The 23116-nt window shown below is 30.5% G+C and overlaps 1 protein-coding gene across 8 annotated transcripts in view; it reads left to right on the top strand.

Moving 5' to 3' along the window:
• The window catches only part of Med (Smad/Smad4 homolog Medea), an 86193-nt gene that overhangs the window by 34614 nt on the left and 28463 nt on the right, over positions 1-23116 (top strand). For 5 of the 8 annotated variants that reach the window (XR_012756510.1, XM_075366868.1, XM_075366871.1 and 2 more), the window contains 5 exons: positions 1782-1925; positions 6140-6373; positions 7435-7668; positions 16958-17061; positions 22286-22422. Coding sequence is in view for 7 of the 8 variants with exons in the window: in XM_075366868.1 (XP_075222983.1) it covers positions 1782-1925; positions 6140-6373; positions 7435-7668; positions 16958-17061; positions 22286-22422 (853 nt within the window). In the remaining variant the exon portion in view is untranslated. The remainder of the gene's footprint in view (positions 1-1781; positions 1926-6139; positions 6374-7434; positions 7669-16957; positions 17062-22285; positions 22423-23116) is intronic. The other 3 variants (XM_075366869.1, XM_075366870.1, XM_075366873.1) reach the window with 3 other exon arrangements.

Here is a 23116-nt window from a genome sequence, read left to right on the forward strand (position 1 = left end):
AAGCTTCTCTGTGTATGTAGAATGTAATTAATAGGTATTTTGTATATATAACTTAAGTTGTGTGGCAGGCTGTATATTATATTTGTTTATATATTAGTATGATTTCTTTATGGTCAAACTGTCATATTTTTGATAATTATTATTGTTGCTTATTCTCTTCTTTTGTTCATGACTTAACTTTCATGAATCCTACTGAAAACAGTTTTTCATTTTACAAACTCCTTCTTTGTAATTTAGAAAGGCATAAGTGAATCTCTCTGTATTTGAATTAGGCTGTAAAATTAATATTTATACCTTAGTAGATGTTGATGCTTTCAGAAGAAACCTAAGCTTCATAGTCTTTTTTTTTTCACTGGTAACATTGAAGTATTTTTTTTAAGTTCAGTATAATAATTTTAGAATAGTTTTTATCCTGCATCAAACAGTAGAATATTGCAATTAAATTCTTTCAGTGATGTTCACTGACAAAACCAAAAATGTTAGGTACAGTCAAAAGATTAATTCACTTTGCCATCTAACTGTTTAAAAACAACTATTCTTGACTCCTAGTATTTAATAGGCCATGAAGGGAAAGATTTCCATGAATTGAACTCACTGTGTTTTCTGCACTTATTGTGCTTAAAATGCTACCTTTATTCAATTATATTGTTCCACTAATAAATAATATAAAATCCTCTATTTATTGTTCTCTTTAACCTTCCTCCATCTTGACTATTTTTAGTTATTATAATCAGTTGTCCTTGCTTTAGCTGTGCCATATATTCCTTCCAGTTTTTAAAGGAGTTGAAAATTGTTAATTTATAAAATTTAGCTTTTATTATTTTTAAAGGAATAATGTGGTAAAATTGTACATTCAGCATTTTATTTGTTGAACAGAACTGTAAAGTGTAATTCTACATTTTAACCTTTTGACAATTGTATTTTGTGTTCAGGTATGCCTATGACCAGGATGACCATGCCCATGTCACCCCAATGTTCATCTATGGCCATATATAAATAAGAATTGATATCTACTTTATATTATTGCTACTCTGTGAAGAGACTTAATTAAATAATTACGAGATTGATTCCTGATTACTAATTTATTGAGTTCTGATTTGTTAATTTCTGAATCATTAATGTTATAATTGCAAAAGTTATTAGACACAGTAGTTTGTTGCTAGCAGTAGCAAATGGTAGTGGTAATTGATTTTTTGAAATTATTCTGAAAAGTTATTCCACAATTTAATATTAAACTGTTCGAAAATTAACGGATTATGTAATTAATTATAGCCATTTAAATAAATGCTAAGATTCCAGCAGAATTTGGTTATAATGGAAGGGTTAATTATTTTGAATAACAATTATTTATATTATTATTATATTATATTGTTTAACAAAGAATTGTGAAGGATAAATTAGATTGAGATTTTCTATATAACATTTGTTAAAAATAAAAGTGTTTGGGAACAGTATATAAGAATTGTAACAGTCTTTCTTATTATTGTAACAATAATAATGAAAACATTAAATAAGAATATAATTTGTATTCTTATTTTCTTGTGGGATGTGTTAAGAAGTCTGGTGAAAGGTAACAATTTAACATTATGAAAGTTCATGTAATACAGTGCAAACTAGTATAATATTTAATTGCATATGAAACTTCATTTACTTATTTTTTTCTGTGAGAGTTTGACCAGTCACTTTTTAGCTTAAGTTGGTTCTTTTCATTTTTTTTAATAAATTTATTTTGTTTTATTTATGATGGGCATGCTGTATAATGTTTATGGTTATATTTGCATGTGGTCGATGTAAAGTAGGTGGTGGGGACAGTAGTGTCTTCTCACCTAAGATGGAGCCACATACACATCCCCCTCAGCCATCAATAGAATCACATCAGCGAACATCTTGGATTCCTACACACATACCACCTCCACCTCATCACAGTAAGTTATTTTTTAACCTAGTTATTTCTACAGTTACATATCTATTTTAATTTAGCAATTTTGAAGATATAATACCAACATAATATAGTAATCATATTTGTAGATAAATAAATCTTCATTCTATCTAAATCCATTTTTCATTTAACCATTAGTCTTATCGATTAGAAGGAAGGAAATTTATGAATATTCATGTACTGCCTTATGTACTATTATTCCATCTAGCTTCATTTATGACGTAAAGATTACTTATTTAGGTTGATTATTCTAAAAAAAATGAAACCTGATTTTATTATTTTTTAGTTTTTATTAGAATTGCAGTACTCACTGTTTCAGTGGTTTAGTTTCTGATATTTATGATATTAGAAAGTATAATTTTGTCTGTAGTGCACTTTGAGTTATACTTATTTATTTATTTTAAACATTACTTGGTTTTTTTTTAAATAGATAAAATTATAATCTTCTTAACTTTACCTTTGGGGAATGGGTAATAGAATACTCCTTGGCATTTCTCCTGCCATCATAAGAGATAACTGAAAAGATAGTAGAAGGCAGTGAATAGGTACATCGGTTGTCTTCTGACCACTAATGTATTGTTGTACAAGTTCAACATAGCTAATGGTCCCAGCAGCTGTTGTCATTTCAACATATAATTCAAAAAAATATTAATTAACATTTTCATCCACAAATTAGGTTGTATAAATAATGTATTATTTTATTAAAGAAAGAGCTGTGTGTTAACCTATTGCTTTGCATTGTCTGCCATGACCTCTTAATTGTGATGTTAATTAAAACTTGAGGTTCAAGAAACACTTGTCCATAGTTGCTTTCTGTGATGTCTATAATGTTCATCATTCAGCCAATTATTTTGGTGAAAAGAATAAAAGGTGTTACATAGAGTAGAGTTTCACCAGCATTTTATTGGGTTAAATATTAATGTCTAATGAGGTATGTTTGGAAAGTAAATATCCATTTGTGGGTTATCAATGAACTGCAATTGTTACTCCATGCATGCATCTGTATTCCTTGTTTATAGCTCTCAATAGACACCATCATATGGATTATTATTATTTTGTGTTTACAATTTGTTGTGAGCACTTTAAATACAGTCATCAAAAAAAGTTTGCAGCATAATTGGGACTACAAAATAATTGAGATATCATGAAGTTTTTTTAAGACGTGACCAGCCATGACCTTCAGCTGATGAACATAATGGCACAACCCCTCTGCGCCACTGTCAATCAGTGCAGTGCCAACAGTTCAGCAAAAAGCACAGTATGTTTTATGGTCTGCAGACTATAAATCTGTTATAACTGTTCAACTTTCTGGTGTGTTTATGACAATAATCCCCCTAATGCAAACGGCATTAGATGGTGGTATGAGTAGTTTAAGGAATCTGGCAATGAGGAAGTGAAAAAGTTCTCCCAAAACAAGTGAAAGCAATTGAGCATATACACCAAAGTTCTTTAAGAAGCCCTAAAATATCAAATTGAACAAGAAAGTAACATTGCTATAATATGTCAACAAGATTGTATCTTCCCCCCGCACTTAAGCACAGGTGTTTGACCCACTCTCAATGAAAGATTCCTTAATCCTTGGATTGGTAGGGCCAATCCTGTGATTTGACCTCCAAGAAGCCCAGATTTCATAATCATTGACTTTTTTTTTTATGGAGATAGATTAGAAACAGTGTCTACAGTGAGAAAATCAGGGATATATTACATTTAAGACAATAAATCACCAATGCTATTGCCATAGTTACACCTGCGATGATCCAGCAGACCTGGACAGAAGTTGATTATCAGCTTGATGTTTGCAGAACAACCAACGAAGCTCATATTGAAACATTCTAGTGGGTATAAAAAAAACTTTTTGAGTTGGTGAATTTTTTAAAAAAATACTCGTATTATTCAAACGATAGTATAGTTTCTGAAATATTATTTATTTAAATTGCTGCAATCTTTTTCGATGACTGTGTATTAAAAAAATATAAGGACCCAAAGATTCTAAAATAGTCTGTTATTTGATTTTTAAATGGTAGAAATGTGATACCTGCTGAAATTCATCACCAGATTAGTGGAAGTGTACAGTGAAAATTTAATGAATGATGGAATGATAACGAGGTGAGTGAGACAGTTAATCAAAGGACAAACAAATATGCATAATGAGGATTAGAGAAGATGACCTTTCATTGATGACGATTAAACTATCTAACCCATTTTCTCATTATACCATATTTTTCCTAAATTTCACTAATCTGCCAATAAATTTCAGGAGGTGTCACATTTTTTTGCGTTTAAAAACCAGATAATAGACCATACTTCAGAATTGGCAGGTAATTGGCAAAACATACCTTGTTACCCATAAAGATGCCTGTGGGAAACTAATAATAAAGGAATACCAGCCTGCAAGTGCAAAGCGACATTCAGACAGTCAAGAATGCTTTGGTTTGATAGTCAAACATAGAAATTGTACTTACTTCCAAACACACCTTGTTCATTTAACTTGCTGAAATAGGTTTCAGGAAACCATTTCATTCATTTTCTGGTGTCTTGTTTTGTGTCAGTTGCCTACACCCATTCTAATTTAGACATTAACTTAAGTGTAATGCAAAGGACACCACAAACGTTTTGGCATATGACTTTATTTTTTATAACTTTTCAAAATAATTTCCACCAATCATTATACACTTCTCCATCTTTCAAAACCAGTCTTCAAAGAAACCCTGCCATGTTTCGTTAGAGATCTGGGCTTGCTCATCATCCTGAGTTCTTAGGTCATCTCTTGTGAAAAACCTCCCTTTCAAGTCACATGAAATGAGATCAAGACTGTAGGGAGGGTACTCTTAAAAATTTTATTCCAGTGCTGACCAAATACTAAATGCAAAATTTTGATGTGTTGAAAGAAACCATTTGTACATCCTTGAGTTAGGTTTACAGTTTCTTCAGAGCTTCAACAACTTTAGGCATTCTTGGTATACCACTTCCCTGAAACTGTCTTCTGAGTTTTCAACACAACTTGCTCTAAAACTCCTCTCACACTAATAAGCAGTATGGTCCGTTCTCTTCACTGATCTGAATTTTTGAGCCAAGATAATCTCATCTTCAAACACCCACCCTTTGTTCTGAATCTTGGTTAGGAAGTCACAACAGTACAGCCAAGTTTCATCACCTATCACAATACTATTCAAATAGGGAATTTCCCATTTTCAAACTTTTTCAGCATTTCATGACCCTATGAAACACAATGTGCCATCTGATTGTCAGTCATTACGCGGCAATGAGTACAAAACTATCTAACTTGCTGAATAACATGAACTGCCAGTGCATTAATGCCCAAGAACATCTCTATTTGGTGTTAGGTTGTATACCTGTCTTTCTCAAGCATTTTTTGTACTGCATCATTATTTCCCTCAGTCACAGTTGAAAGCGGTTGACCTGACCAAGCATCCTCAAGGCCAAAATTTCCTCTTTCAAACTCAGTACCATCTAAATATTGTTGAATGTTGAGGACAATCTTCTCCAAGCACAGGAGTAATTTCCTCTGAACATCACTTAATCCACATGTCAAATTGTGGGCAGTTTTGCATGTATTTAGATTTTGATAGCATCATTACTACCTCAACACAGCTGAAAAACAAATAACACTGAAACGGTGACAAGAGCAGCTATAATGCAGTTGAGTACTACCTAAAAATGCGCTAAATTTTAAACCACCTGTGATGATCCGTTTTCGTCATACTGCAAAACTTTCCTAGTGCCCTTTGTAAGAAGGACCAGTATGTTGTTGGTATAGTAATGAAACTAATCTACTATTCAAGCTTTTTTAGACTATTTATTTTTAAAGAAGTAATAAATTATAGCTGGGTGATACTAGTAGATTAATTAGTCTCTTGTCTCATTTCATACCGAGAGAAAGAGAGATCAGTATAGTTATTGTGCTTAAATTTATCTTGAATTCCTTGTTCCTAAATGTTTCTCTTTATTTTATTTATAAATAGTTTCATTTTATAATTTCTCTTTCACGTGAAAGTATGCTTAATTTGTTTGGGTTTTTTCTCTCCTTGAATGTATCAGATTTTTATTTATAAATTCCTAAAAGCATATGAATTGCTTTAAATATGTTTTTAAAGCCTACAAACATCAGTATGAATTCTTCATATATTATAAATTAGTTGTTTAATTTTGTTGAGTTTAATAATAGATTTGTTTAATTAGGGCCAGGAGCTAGTCTAGCATCACCAGGTAATGGTGCTCAGACACAATCCAGTCCAGGCACACCATTGGCATCACCTACTCAGTCAACAAATGTGCCGACTCCGCAAACTCCTGGATCTGTTGCCTCCACGGCTTCAACATACTACTCTGCAAAAACTCCTGGATCTGTAGCCTCATCTGCCTCATTTTTTACAGCAACACAAGACTCACTTTCACAGACTGATAACTCATTATGTAAGAAAAAAATATCGGTACACAAAACTTAAATTTTTGTATTTTTCATTATTTTATATCAAATAACACAAATATAGGCATAAAGTTTTTAAGGTATTATTTACCCTCTTCAGTGGTTTTGTAAATATGTTGAATAAAATAAATCGCTTTTAAAATAACTTCATGTCAAATCACTTTTAAAATTATGTCGAATAAGAATATATAAAGTAAAAGCTAATTATTAAGAAGGAAACAAAGAATTGAAAACGTTTTAGCATGAAATTGAATAAAAGGCTAGGAAAATTAACACCCATTTCCCATCTGTAAGTATGTAAAATTAAATTAATTTACCATACCTAAAACAATAAAACACAATTTTTTTAAACTTAGAAAGAAGCATCACTTTATATACAGTAAGAATGTAAATGAACAAAACTATATGACTATGAACAGCTTAATGTGTTTGGACAGTCATATTTCATAAAGTGTTACAAGGTGGCAGCATGTGTTACAGCCTTAATAGTATTTTTTTGTGTGTATTAAAGATTGTAATCAAATAAAGCAAAAAAAAAAGAATTGCAAACCCCCATAGAAAACTATTAGTAAAATAATTTACCAACCCCATAGAAGCAATTATAAGGGTTGACTTTAGTCCACTCTTAATCATGTTCTATGATTATTCAAGATATATTTGCAACAAATATTACTCATTAAATATTAATATAGTAATATATACTTCATATTATATAATTAAATTAATAAATTAGCAATATCTTTACAATAATTCTTCTACTTGTAGCTTTTTTTCATTTAATATTAAGAAAATTTTCTTGGGCATAAAATAAATTTTCCTTAAGTTATTGTACTACTTACTTAAAAAGGAAAAAAGCTAAAGTACGTACCTCCATCTTTACAGTCATGTAACACTAGAGTTGATTTGTAATGAGAGGTGAAGTAAAACCCATAAAAATTATGCTTTTCTTCCACATTAACAACAAAAAAAATATGATATTAAAATAAAAAATATGTTTATGTGTGTGAAAATAGATTATTTCTTATTTTTGTATTGGTTCTTTTCTCAGTGAGCAGTTCTGTTGTCCAAGTATCAACGGTTTCTACTCAACAAAGCAGCCCTCAAAGCCCAGTTTCACCTCCTCATCAAAATGGTTTTACTAATACCACCGCAGCTACCCAAGCACAATCACCTCCCGCTACTGCTCCTACGCAACAACAGTCATTTTCACAGGGAACTTGGACTGGATCAAATACACTGACATATACTCAAAGTATGCAACCACCTCATCACACATCTTTCTGTAAGCATTAATTATTTTTTTAAATATTTTTATTTAAAAAACAACTAACAAAGTTAGTTTTTAAGTTTTAGCAGCATCACATTATATAATTAGTCGCTAAATGTTTTAAAATCTTAATAGTTTCTCTTCTCTTGTAGATTTGTGACACTTAACTATAAAACTTTCAATTTGTTTTTTGTACGTTACCTGTAACTTTGTAAAATTGTGTGTTTAGTGATAAGAAATAATAATAGTTTTGGTAAAAGTTTTACATTTTGAAGGTGAAGCCTAAGTATAACTCAGTGTCTACTATTTAATTATGTTACTAAATAGTGGAATAGTAAATTTGTCAGTATATTTATGTTATTTGGCTCTTTTATTAATTCATATTACTTCAATCAGTTACTTATTGAAACCACCATTTTATTTCAGTATGTTGCCATAAAGAAAAAAAAAGCTATTTCAGATCCCATATATGGTAAGAATTTTTCTCACTTTTTAATATTATGGTGTGTAAATATTTCATCATTTCAATTAAAAACAGGAAGGAAAGCAAAATTTCCATTAAAACTGCTGAAAATCCTCAGCCATTTATAATAAAACATCTAATTAACTTCAGTATATTCAGTATACTTTATTAACTCAGAGAACAACATAATAACAATCTAATAATAGTATAACAGCAAAATAGCATTCACATGAATAAATCATATGAAATTTATTAATCATAAGTAAATCACTAATCAATCGTTTTTAATGGTGCATAATTTATGTCTAAATATGAATATTTACGCATATACCTATGACACTCTCCCAAAATGTTCATATGTAAATATAATAACTATCAATTTACTTCTATACTTGCATCATTGGTCCACTACTGAATTTTTATTAATCTGCCACTCATGCAATGTTTTACAATTTTATCCACAGCATGGGTCTGCATCACTGTATGAGATTCAATTCTTAAAAGCTCCGTTTTCTTAAATTCAATTTCATAATTGATGGTCTGAGTATCTGCTTCACTAATTTAAGGTGTACTTGAGTTGGTACATTATGAAACCTTGAAGTTGTGTTAACTGTTTAGATTAAACCTGATCTGTTCCCTAATATTAAATACATTAAACTACCAATGATTTCATGATAGACATTTTTGCCTTCTGCCAATGGTGAATCACCTGACACCCTTCCAGATTCAATACAGATCATTAGTGGCTTTGCTTCATTCATGCCATATTTTTTTAAATATTTTATTTGCTTATGTAGTTTGAGAAGTTGTAATGTAATTATGAAATTTATCAATTAACATCAATGGCACATTCCCAAATAACAGTCTACTTCTGTTGAAGTAATCCTAAAACTATGAGCTAATCTGATCATGAATTCATTGAATTTTCCGCTCATCCCATAACCAATCCATCATCCACATGGAAAAATAGTATCAATTACTCATTATAAAACCTATAGGGATCTACACAACTCTCCTGTAAATTACAAGTTCCAAGAATTTATGTGTGTGAAAATAGATTATTTCTTATTTTTGTATTTGTTCTTTTCTCAGTGAGCAGTTCTGTTGTCCAAGTATCAACGGTTTCTACTCAACATAGCAGTTTAGTTTAATTGAAAGGAAATTCCAAGGAATTTCCTTTCAATTAAACTAAAATTTTGAAGCTTGTTTCAGTCCATACAAACATTTAAGTAATTTGCACTCACGACTTGTCATTATATTATATACCTGTGGTTGCTACATATATGTATATATTTTCTTCTAATGTACAATCAAGAAAGCAGTTTTCACGTTAAATTTTTTAATTTTCCAATTACACTGAATAGTAACACCCAGCAGAGTGCTCTGTTGGTATATAATCTGGCAACTGGACTGAAAATCTCATTAAAATCATATCCTTTTCTTTGATTGAACCCCTAGCTACTAAAAAGTTGTATACCAAACAATTTCATCTTTGGAATTGATTTTTATGGAAAAAATCCATCTATTATCAATGAGTATACTTTTAGATGGTAAATTCACTAATTCCCACATCTTATTCTTGTATAATTATCCATTGCAGCTTTCCAACATTTAACATTATTTTTATTTCATAGCCTCATCATAATTTATTGTTACTTTTATCATTATAACTTTGGGTTCTGTTGAAATGATTCACCTCGATATGTGCTGTTTCTTGAATTTCTTATTTATGCCTTAGGTTATAATGATAGTTTTGATTGTAATTATAATAGTTATCACCAGTAATCTGTTAATATTGTCCATTTTCATGCTTAACTTGTGAAAGACATCCTTGTTTTGTGCATAGTTCACAGTAACTGAATTTTGTGAATTGTTCTCATTCTCATGTACCTCAAATTGTGAATATTATCCACAGATTGTTTATCATTTGAATTTGGCAAACCACTCTCATCCTTGCTTTCACTTGAAATTTCTATTTGTTTATTCATATGGTAATCTTCTTTGGTTTGTGTGAAAATTCATCACTTAATTGTATATCTCTAAAAACACAAATAGATTTTTCTTCAGGAAAATAAATTTGATAACCAGTCACTGTAACCAACAATAAATCCTTTAGTAGATTTTGCATCAAATTTCTATCACTTCTGTTGGGGAATCCATACAAAACATTCTGTGTCAAAGAGCTTCAAGTGGTGAAAATAGTTCTTATTCAAAAATAATCCTGTGGGTGATTTTCTTAAATTTTTGTTGATACAATTCTATTTAATGTATACAACACAGCAAGTACAGCTTCACTCCATAATAACATTGGACGATGAACAGCTGAAGCCATAAACATGCCTCACATATAATCTTATTTTCACATTCAGCGACTCCGCTTTGTTGTGAACTGCAATATTGAACGAATGTACAGCGAACTGTATTATTGAACGTTTTAGTCCAGTCATCTCAGCATACATTCTTACATCCTTGTTATCAAATTCTATTATTCCATCAGTGTGTAATTCTTTTATAATAAATCTGGCTTGTGTCTTCACTAATTCAATGAATTTTTTGTAATTTTCCTTCCAATTAATTTTTTTTATGTAATAGATATGTAACTCTGAAACTGAAATAATCATCTTTAAAAGTAAGAAAATAACCAACCATTCAAATCATTCTCCTCCATCGGGCTACAGATGTCAACAAAAATCAATTTTCCTTGTTTAGTAGATGCAAAGCATGTTTTTAAAGTTAGTACTGTTTTGAAATTAAAAAAAAAACTATTCTTAATTTTATTTTTACTTGAAAGCCTGTACTTTAATCTCCTTTGCTACATAATTACCACCAATATTAATGCACCTGTATCATGCAACCAGCTTTTAAACAGCGTTGTCATAGAAGTCTCCCACCTGATTTAATAACCACTGCAACACAGTCGCTTTGACACCATCATCGTTGGTAATGTAAGTGTTCGGTCATGATTTTATAGACAATACTTCTTGAAACTTGAGGAAACTCTTCAGCTAGCGAAGAAATTGTAAAGAGATTGTTCTCTCTCACTTTTTCATTAACTTTCTGCACTAAATCTTCAGTAATGACAGAAGGTCATCCATTCCATTCTTCATCATGAACACTCTGGTAGCCATCTTTAAAAGCTCTAACCTATTTTCGTACCATTCCATCACTAATAATGTTTTCACCATACACTTCACCTATCTGATGATGATTTTTAGCCACTTTCACACCTTTAGCACTATGAAAACAAATCACACTATATATTTCACAGTTGGCGGGATCCTTGATCAGTGGAGGCATTTTAAATACTCGCAAATAAACATAAACATAGTCGAATATTTCTGTAATGGCGTCTGTGGCTTGCCAACAAATGCGGGTACACAGTCAAGTGTGGAATGCCGACCGCAGCAAAGCAGCGGCAGAATTTCAAAATAGTACTTTAAAAGAGTAAATGGTACTCATATTTCATTTCTTTCACCAAAACTGAGTCAATGAGGTTTACCAAGCAATATATCCTTCACAAAATTCATTACCCATTTGTAATGGTATTCCATGATCTTCAAAAAAATTCTGCACTAGTCGTTTATTTTGATGATCAAATTTTTCATGTCAACTTTGCAGTGTGTCTGTATCCTTACAAATAGTTTAAGATTTTTCTTGACAAGTGACTCACTGCCAACCGACAAAGTTCATTAACATGAAATCGGTATAGCAATGGGTACTCCATTTCAATGGAAAACACATAATTTTTCCATTATTCTGAATCAATTAGTCAATTCCCCTTTGTCCAACCTTTTTAACTGAGATCAAATTGCTAATCCCATCTGGACAGTACCACACATCTTCAAAATATCAATCGGACCAAGCTGACAATTAAAGTTTTAACATTTATACAACCAGTATCAAAAGCTTCTAATTTAACTCTTTGATGAGCACTATCCATTTGTTTTGTAAAGTTCAAAGATTATCATAGGTTCAAGTTATATAACTTAAAAAGTTTTGAAGTTATCATACCATTCATCATAACTTGTCCATAGTATGTGCTCCACTGTCAATTCATTACTCATCACAATTCAGTTTTTCAATGTCAACTGGAACAATTAAATGAATTTTAAAATTATAATCAATAAACTTGTAAATACCTCTCACAATGTGTTTTTTTTAAATATTTCCTTCTATTTTATTTTTAGCAGATATCATGGCATAATCTTTATTTTCATATCAATTAACACAAAGATTTTATTGATAACTCTTTTTAAATTTGAAAGAGTTATACCAATCATACAGTGATAAATGTCCAACTTTTCCACATGAGAAATGTTACTTTTGATCATTTATTTGTTTCAAAACTTTGGACAGAAAGACTTTCTACTGATTAACCTACAATTTTCCTTGTTTTTTAATCAGTTCATTAGATTTTGATTTTGATATCATTGCTGCAGCCACATTTTCATATACATCTCTGTCAATCAAAATTCATATTTCAGACATTTCTTCTGTAATTTCACCCATATTGTCTCTGCTTTAGGTAAGTCATGCCAAGTGACATAAATATAATCAAAATCTTTTGATAGAGTTTGCAACAATCGACACCTAAATCACATTATTTTTGACAACTGGATTACCAAGTAACAAAATTTTTGTTTGTATATTACCAAATTTTGCTAACTGATTTTGCACACCACCACCTGCTGATTCCATTTAGATGTTATGAAACTTATGCTGCAGTAAATCTATGGAGGCTGTTCAAAATGTAATGATAAAAATGCTCTACAGAAAAACATATTTATTCAGTCTTCCAAATTTACATGCTCTTTTTCAAAGTAACACCCCCCCCCCCCCACGACAGTTGTAATACATTTTTCCCACCATTCCTGCCACTTCTTAAACACAAATGCCAGACCATCTTTCTCAAGCTCCTTGCCTGCACAGTTTTGATGACCTCGTGATTGATCATGAATTTTCATCCCTTGAGCAGAAACTTGACTTTGGAGACAGCCAGAAGTCACAAGGGGCCAAATCCCGACTGTACAGTAGGTGGAGTACAGTTGCGATGCCACAAGTGTTCAAGAAATCAACTACAATGTGAGCAACGTGGGGCTGCACGTTGTCATGATGCAGAAAAATTTTTTTTAATCTCCTTGTATGGCTGTTTTTTTAATTAAAATGACACATCATGATGAAACTGATTTGTAATAATCTGCTGTGACTGTCTGGCCTTGAGGGACAGTATGATGTTGGTACAAAAACCCTTGGAATCGAAGAAAATTATCATCATAATCTTATCGGCACTGCGACTCATCTTTGCTTTTTTTAGAGGTGGTGACTGTGCCCTTTTCCATTGAAAACTTTGTTGTTTCAGTTCTAGATCGTAGTGATGCACCCAAGATTCATCTACAGTTATGATTCGATTCATTTCTTAGTTTGCTTCCCCCACCAAACCAGGATAATAGGTCTTGATACACGAATATATGATGTTGCATTTGCTCCAGTGTGAGCAAGCGCGGCACTCATCTGCAAGATACATGCCCAAATCATCATGCAAAATTAAAAATGTGCTGCCAACTGAAATGTCTCGACATGTGGCGAGCTCCTTAACGGTAATTTGTCATTCTTTACGGACAATAGCGGCAGCTTTATTCTGTACAACCTCGGTGCGAGACATTGAAGGGTGCCCCTTGCGTGGCTTGTCGGCGATGCTCTCTCTACCCTCCTCGAATGCTTTATACCACTCGTAGAAGGTCACCTGGTTCATAACATCTTCACCTTACACCACAGTTAATAATTCATTCGTGTCTTTTTGGTTCTTCTAGAGTTTCACTAAAAATTTCACATTACAACATTGCTCTAACTTTTATCCATGCTGGACATGGTAATCGAATATCTAATACATGTTACGCGGATCGTCACATACGTATACTCACTGCACCGATCAACATGAACTGATCGTTATAGATGGCTAAAAGAACAGAAACAGCTAGATCATTGTTCTAGCTATCTGAAACAAAGAAATTGTTGGCTGTAATTTTGGATTGGGTGATCACAGTTTAGTTTTGATGGTATGATTTTTCTTGTCCTATTGAGCTCTTTAAAATAATATATCAAATGACCATTGGTTCTCTTTGAAATTTTTGTGTTGCCCCCCCCGTCACCTAAAAATCAGAAAAAGAGAAATATACGTTCATTGAAGTAGCCCTGTGGTTCAAGGAAGAATGCTGCAAACTGCATCCAGTTATCTTAATTTAAAAAAAGTTAGAAGGGCTTTTCAGCCACCCGGTATATAAAGGTATCCTACGAAGAAACATAAGACATTCAGGACATGTTCTATTGATGAAAATAATGATAAAAATTCATATAAAAATAGGTCTGGAAATGCTTTGTTTTCAAGTTACAAGCAAAGTCTTTCACTAGCCATAACTCGCAAACAAAGCATTTTAGGATACATGTTTGTATGAACTTTTTACATTATTTTCACAAGTAGAATAGGTTATGAAAGTCCTGGGAGAACTTTGTGATACTCTATATATAACTCTGTGAATGTATATATATAATTTTTTTGGAAATTCAAATAATTCACCAACGTATTGATAACATGCTAATTAAATTCAAAAAATAACAACTTAACCATAAAACAAAGTAACAGAAAAACCCAAAAACACTAATACCAATAGTCTATTTTCACAGGATCCCTTATCATCAGTTTGTACAGGTTACCATTCAACCGTAATTAAGATTAGAAAAATAATCCTTATAATTCATTTTTGAAAATAACGGGTTTTAAGAAAATTAAAATGATATTACAATAAAATTTTTTTTTTAATTAGATAAATTATCCAATAGCAATGTGTAATACATTCTTAAGCAAGACAAGTGGTTATCCCTTTGGCCTTTTAAAGTACACAAACCACAGTAGTTGTCATAAATGAAAAATTCTGTCTTTGAAGAATTATATCCTGCATACCACTTGTGAGTAGTGTATTAAATTTTTTATCCTATTAATGTTTGTTTTTTGTGCTTTATTTTCTAGAGTTTCAATTTATTTTTTTAAAATCTCTAAGAATTACAACAAATAACTTATTTTTCCCCTGTTTTTATGACAGTCAATACTTTTAATGTTAATTTTAATTTAAGAACAAAGTTATTTTTTATAATAAATAAAATAGCCTAAATAATTTATTATATAAATCATTTAAGATTTTTTTTTTTAAATTTCTTTAGACACCAGAAATTTTACTGGATATCAGTCAATTTTTTTTAAAAACACAACTATTCCACCATTTATAAAGGTAGGACATTTTTTTGAACCAATCTATATGTTTTACGACATTTTTATGGTATATACATTATTTCATTTAATGTTAGATGGAAAAGTGGTTCTGAAGGAAACAAAAATTTCCATTAAGATTTTTGCAATCTCAACTTGCTATTTTTTTTTTGTACAAAAGTACAGTGTCAGCACTGTAGTATTTCATGCTTACATGATCTGACTTATATTCTTTGGTAATCTTTTTTTCATACTATTACAGTGTCAAAATATATCATTCATTGCAAAATAAATTCTTATATTTACTGAGAAACAAAATGGTAGTTATTTTAATTAACGGGCACCATATTGAAATCATCATTGAAAAACTTTCTAATGTTTAAATAACAGATGAAAAAAATTTGTTCATAAATATACCTTTTATATATATATATATATATATATAACCTATTAAAATTGTTGAACATTGAAAATATACTATCATGAAACAGCTAAAATACAGGGTAATTTTTATGTACAATTTGCTGTAATTGCCTCAGGCTTTCTTTAATTAAACTGAAGCTCTCAAGAATAATGCAGAAAAGAGTAAGGTTTAACATATCATAAAAATCAAATTTTTTTTCCATCAAATGGTTTTTAATATAACAGTCTTTTGCTTTAGTGGCCCCTATTTTAGTTCCCAGTATTGTGAAACATTTCATTACTGTTATTACAGTTATTGTCAGTGCATTATATTTTAGTGAAATCCAATTCAAGGGGAGTAGAACCTGTTGAGAGACCAGTCAGAGCATACAGCGTCTACTTAATATGTATGGTGCACGTACATTTGCAGCAGTATTATGCTGTTACATTACGTACATTTGCAGCAGTATTATGCTGTTACATTAAATGTTCCTCTCTTGACACAAACACTACAGACTCCTCATTGTGTGATGATCCTATACTACATTCCACATGAATTGAATTGCATAAAAAATTGGCTTGGGGTAGTTTCCTTGGCTCCCCACCCTGCAGAGTCTTCAGAAATTAAGTTTACCTCCAATCCTGAAATAATAGTTTGCTTACTTATCTTTCTGGAAATATTTAATTTTTTTCTTAACAAACATTTATTTTTTTTATAAATTGCATGCTCTATAAGAATTTCAAGAAATGTTCGTGTAAGGATGGATTGTTGTAAATTTTTTTTGTCAGTTAAGTAGTTTTATTTCATAGGAAATATTCAACTAGCATTGACTACTAAAGGCACCAACATTTTGCCATAATTTCTACATTCTTAACTTTGGTAATGAACATGGTTTTGGCTATTGATTGTTTCGTACTTTCAATTTCAATAATGTTACCCTTGTACATTCTTGATGATAGTAGAACCATCAGGTTGTTAAGGTTGCAGAAATATCTTACCTAGAGCCTTATTCTATTATTTATTCCTGACGCATTAATTGATGAACGAGTATCTTAATTTCTATAAACTAATCTTATAAGCAATATTATTTCAGTAGCTTTAAATGGTACTGAGTAATGATGCTCATATGTGTAGAAATTAATGAATTTCTTACGGATAAAATTATTTTATGTTTCAGGGGGACATGGTGTTAGTTCTGAAGTGTCCATTGGTGGTCTTTTATCAACACAGCCTGCTCCTGAATATTGGTGTTCTGTAGCATATTTTGAACTGGACATACAAGTATGATTTGTATTTTAGTTATTTGTTAAATTTATTCAGTTAAAAAGATTTTATTTTTATTTAATGCAATTCTGTTGCTTGAATAGTGTTTTGTTTTTTCTGCTTTTATGTATTCATAGTCTTTAAAGTCAGTATTGTTGTTATATAAATAAGTTTTCAGTAAACTTTATTTTAAATTTATTTAATTTATTAAATTAATAAATTTTGTTGTTACGGTCATTATCCATTAATAAATAGTAGTAGTAGTACTTGTGTGATTTAGTAGAAAGAACTGCACCCAACATTAATTAAAGTGATCTACAGTATTACTTTAATTAATGTGATCAAAGCCATGATTGAGTTATCATGGCTTTGGCCATTCACATTTGATTTCCTTTCTTTCACTTTAAAAAGCATACAGTATTCATTTTTTAAGCTGTTAAATTTGAAGCATTGGACAGTCAGTAAAATTGTTATTATTATTACAATATACTGGTGTAAATAATTTTTTTAACAATGAACTGGTTCTAGGCATTTTGTTAGTTTTTTTACAGCGGTGACTAAAACAGTGTTTCAGAAAATTTACTTCCTGAACTTTTTTGCAAATTTTAAGTAATTTGTTAAAAAAAATCCCTTAACTTTATTCTGTTATATTATTGAAGGCTGAATTTTAGCTTGAACTCTTTTATTCAAACTAAGGACACAAGTATTCAGTTTTATAAAATTATTTTTCATTCAATTTTTACATCGTGAATCATGAGGAATGTTTTTATCATCGTGAACAGACCAGTAAATTCATGAGGAATATTTTTATCATTGAAAATAACCATTCTGATAAACAAATTAAAACATGTAAAAACTGGGAAGTTAATGAATGTTTAAGCTAGGTTTATAGACATGACTACTTACATATAAGAGAAATGCCTTGCAATGTTCAGATCAACATAAAACTTTTCTTGATGGAAAAGAAAATTGAATAAACAAAAATCTCCTTTTGATTCTGTGCAGAGTTCACATTTGTAGGTTTTCAATTTTGTATGAGTGTACTCGCCATCTAGTATTTCTAAAAGTATAAAAAATAATGAAAATTGCATTAAATTAGTTTTTTTTTTATTGGATGCTGATTTTATATGTTTGTAGTAATTTAGTTTTTCATTTGATAATAAACAAATTGAACCATTTTTCAAGACTCATTTTTGTAATTAACTTGTTTAAGAAATATAAAATAACAAATTATTCATTAATTTTAAATGTTAAAATTGTTTCAAGAACATTGAATAGATTTTTTTTAAATTGAACTATCAAAGCTTGTAAAGCTGATTTATTTAGTAGTGATGCATTCAGCTTTGGCAATTAAATTTAATTTAAAGTTATGGCAGACCATGTATTGCAGTCCTTGTGATACGTATGTTTATTGCTATTTCAGTGTTATTTATTGAATATATCTTATTAGATATAGATAAAATATATCATTGTTATAATAATAATACTTTTCATTAATTTTGGAAAACTGATCACTATAGCAGTTATTCTTTGTATGCAATTTTTATTTTTATTTTTTTAATCATTATTAAAATAGTAAATAATTTTTTTTTTGTCTTGTAATATTAAATATTGACTTAATTGTACATATCAATTTATTTAGATATGCACCACAGTAAATATAATAATATCTTTATTAATGACTTTTAACAATGTAAAATGTCAGTAACAATATCTACATCTTCACCAGAAACTATAAACTGAAGAGGTTTTAAAGACATGACAAATATAGGTAAATCACATAGGTTAGATAAGAATGTAATGCTAAGAATACCATGAAACAAATTTGAGTTATGTAAAATTATATGTTGAGAAACGTGCACTTACCTGTTTGATACAACATTATTTATTGGTAAATAAACAATTAGAATTTTAATGATGTAAATAATTATTGTACTCTTCAAAAGAGTGTGCTGCTTATATTACTGCAATTGCTTAAGGAAATAAATTAAATTGTAAAGTTATTATTTAGTAGACGGCTAATATTAATTAATTTATTTTATATGTAGCTGCAATATTTGTAGCATTTATTTTTTACACTTATTTAGCTTTGCTTTATAAATTGCAAACCATATATTCATTATGTCTCATCACCCAAGAGAGAGACCATGTATCATGGTCAATAAGTTTAAATCAAGACTATATTGATTCAATTCTGCAGGTTTTACATTACAGATATCCAGAACATTACTAAAATTTGAAAAACACTGCCCGCCATTCAGTCAGAAAGTATACCCCGTATTCTTTTTACTATGAAGTGATTACATTTGATAAAAACAGTTTTTATAAAGTTCCTGGGGCCTAAATTTTGAAATGTATTTTATTATAACTCAGAAATAAAGCCTTAATGTAAAGAAAATATTGTTAGAGTGCTACATGTATTATAAAAATGGAAATAGCCAATTTAATAAGATAAATACATAGATATATTTGAAAAGTTTACATATTATATTTACAAATGTAAAATTTAACCTAAGTTATTTGTTAATGGTTCAGATTTGTTAACAAATGGCTACTTGGTAGCAGCCATTTGTTAATAAAATGGTAGAAATGATTTAATTAAATGATAAGGTATAATAAATAGTTATTACATATTTATTCTGGTCACATTTAGTAATTATAAATAAAAAAATTATTTTATTTTTTCCTATTGTATTAATATTGTTTCTACATTAATAACATTATGTTATTTGTCAGTGTCCAACCTTGTTGAACAATAATTATAAAAGTTGATCTGTCACTTCCACCAAATCTCTTATATTAACCTGCTTTAAATTATGTGATGTCTTATCAACTGATATGTAGTTAGATTAGGGATCTAGCTTCAAAGAGCTGAAAATTATTGTTAATGTTATATATATATTTTTTTAATATGGAATGGTCATTCTTAGAGTACTCTGTTAAATCAGTGGTGATAAAATGTGATAAATGAAGATATTTCATTAGTTATTTATTTAAAAGTGAACCATTTGTACTGATATTGCAACACTCTGTACTTCAATCAGGTCAACTAATGTATAAATAGTCCATTCACTCAAAATTTGCAGTTAATGTAAGTTATAGGAATATTCTAGGAGTATTATATACCGATTATAATCAGTTACATGGCATAGATCAATTGTTACAACTGTGTTTGTGGTAAGAGTTTATCTGATAATATGAAGCATACTAATAGCAGGGTTCAGTTCAGTAAGTCGATCATATCGTTCTTAGAGACACAGTCTGCTGGGTAATTAGTTTCAGTTCATATCTTGGATGATAACCTGTTTTGTTGTATTTTTGTTTAGGTATATATGAATATGGTTTGGTTAATTATTTTACTTTTGTTATTTATCTTCATTTAAGTACAGTATTAAAACTGTGATTTCATAATGTTCATAATTTAAATCTTTGTCCAAAAAATAAAGACTGCAAAAATATGTATAACAGATTTAATGCAGCATCTTTATTTGTTTTGTTTTTATGGTAGTTAGTACAGAAAAAAGCAAATAAAACTTGAACAGAGCATGTTGTAGAGTATTATTATATAATTTAAAAATTAATGAAAACCAATCTTCTTGAAGTAAACTGAAATACGAGAGTTATTTTTTTCAAGGTCCAATCGGTCACGAAATAAAAACCCGCGCAAAAATTGGATGAACTTTTGCGCATATGTGTTGCACAATGCCTCTAGTATGGCCTTCAATCACGCCATGTCACTTCATTTAGTTCTGAACACGCAGCTAGCATGTAAACATGTCTACAACAATAGCATCTCCTGCCAAGTCTGAAGTGCATGCGTAATTCGATTTCTTCAGGCTGAGGGGTGTAATGCAGCTGAAATTCATAATCAAATAAGTAATGTGTATGGTGAGATTTCAATGAGTGACAGCAAAGTGCGACAATGGTGCAGGATCTTTAAAGCAGGATGTACACATGTTCATGATGCAGGCGGTCAGGGAAGGAAGCGAGTGTCAACTGATGATCTCATTGAGCAAGTGGATGAGGCAATTCGAGAAAATGTTCGGTTCACAATTTCTGTGTTGAGTGATTTGTTTCCTGAAATTTCAAGGTCAGCTCTCTACACCACTGTGAGTGAGAGACTTCAGTACCGCAAACTGTGTGCGAGGTGGGTTCCCGAGATGCTGTCCGACCATCATAAAACAATGAGAATGGACGCCTCCCTAATGTTTCTCCAGCGCTACCACAATGAAGGAGAAGATTTTTTGAACAAAATTGTCACAGGGAATGAGACATGGGTCCATTTCAAATCTGAAGAAACAAAAGAACAATCCAAACAGTGGATGCATTCTCATTCTCCCAATAAACCGAAGAAGTTCAAGCGAACCTTCTCCAACAGAAAATGTATGGCTACTGTGTTCTGGGACCGGAATGGAGTTCTCTTGGTGGAATTCATGGAACATGGCACGATCATCACTGCAGCCTCATACTACGTGACTCTTCAACATCTATGAAGGGCAATTCAGAATAAGCAGAGAGGAATGTTGTCATCAGGCATTGTCTTTCTCCATGACAATGCTCAACCGCACACTGCAGCTGTAACAAAGAAGCTCCTGCAGCGTTTTTGTTGGGAAGTGTTTGATCACCCACCATACAGCCCGGACTTGGCTCCATCCAATTTAAACCTCTTTGCTCACATGAAATGCTGGCTAGGAGGACAACATTTTGGCACAGACATCAAGCTGCAGACCAGCGTAGAAACATGGCCGAAAACACAGGCGGCTCCGTTCTATGACAAGGGTATTGGAAAGTTGGTACCACGCTATGACAAATGTCTAAATCGGAGTGGCAACTATGTAGAGAAATAGCATAACGATGTAAGTACTGTTACAAATAAAAAATTTTTTATTTTCGTGGTTTTAATTTCGTGACCGATCAGGCCTTGAAAAAAAATAACCCTCGTATATAGATTTATGAGTTTTATTATCATTCCTGATCAACTGTTCTGTGTTGATATATTTTGTTTTTAAAGCTTAAAGACACTAAAAAGACTGAACAGTATCAATTTTTAAAATTAATTTGGTCTCTGCCTGTATTATAAAGCAGTAAAATCTTTAAAAAAATTTATATGTGTATTGTTTATGGTTATTATTTGTTAAATCTACATAGTTTGCTGGAGGGTTATTGTTTTCATTTTAACTATTATTGTAGTTAAAAAAGTTTTTTAATTTTAATTCAGAATACTGTTTGTTTTTTTTTTTAGGTCGGTGAAACTTTCAAGGTTTCTTCATCATGTCCAAATGTAACAGTGGATGGGTACGTTGATCCATCTGGTGGTAATCGGTTTTGTTTGGGAGCTCTAAGTAATGTACACAGAACTGAACAGAGTGAAAAAGCCAGGTAATTTTTTTATAAACATTTTTTTTATTTTTTGTCTTTTCATGCATTTTTTACAGTATAATTGTGCTTTTCAACCAGTTTATGATTGTGCAATGTGGTTAAAATAATTGAAAGTTGTGTTTTATGTCGGTAGGAAAAAAGTGAAATAGTACATGTTGTTTTTTTATTACAATTAACAGTTAATTAAAATTTCTTAATAATTTGAAAAATTGTAAATCAGATCAGTAATTAAGCAATTCAAAATGCTAGCAATACACTAAATAAATTTAATGATGTTACAAAAGATATTACTTGTTTTTTTTGTATAGATGTCAATCTTAAAAGTTTAACTTTTGTATGGTGGAAAAAATATAAGCATTCTAAATAAATAAATATAAACAAAAAAGAGGTATATCCATTGTACTGACTATACATTAAAATGCAAACATAGTATTACTTTTACAAAAATAATAATTTAGAGAATTTGGAAGTTTGTAATAATGATAAAAAATGAATATACTTGAGAAATATTACATTTATGAAAATAAAAAAAAGATAAATTGATGAATCACAATTCAAAGATGATGATTTAATTAAAATCATAAAAATGCAATAACAGTTGCCAATAGTAGATTAGAAGAAAGGAAAATACAATGTTTTAAATATTACATCATTCCAGTAGTGGACAGAAGAATTTCTGTATTAGTCCATAATA

Source organism: Lycorma delicatula, chromosome 5, assembly GCF_047948215.1.
Source record: "Lycorma delicatula isolate Av1 chromosome 5, ASM4794821v1, whole genome shotgun sequence".
In the NCBI taxonomy this organism is placed as follows: Eukaryota; Metazoa; Arthropoda; class Insecta; order Hemiptera; family Fulgoridae; genus Lycorma; species Lycorma delicatula.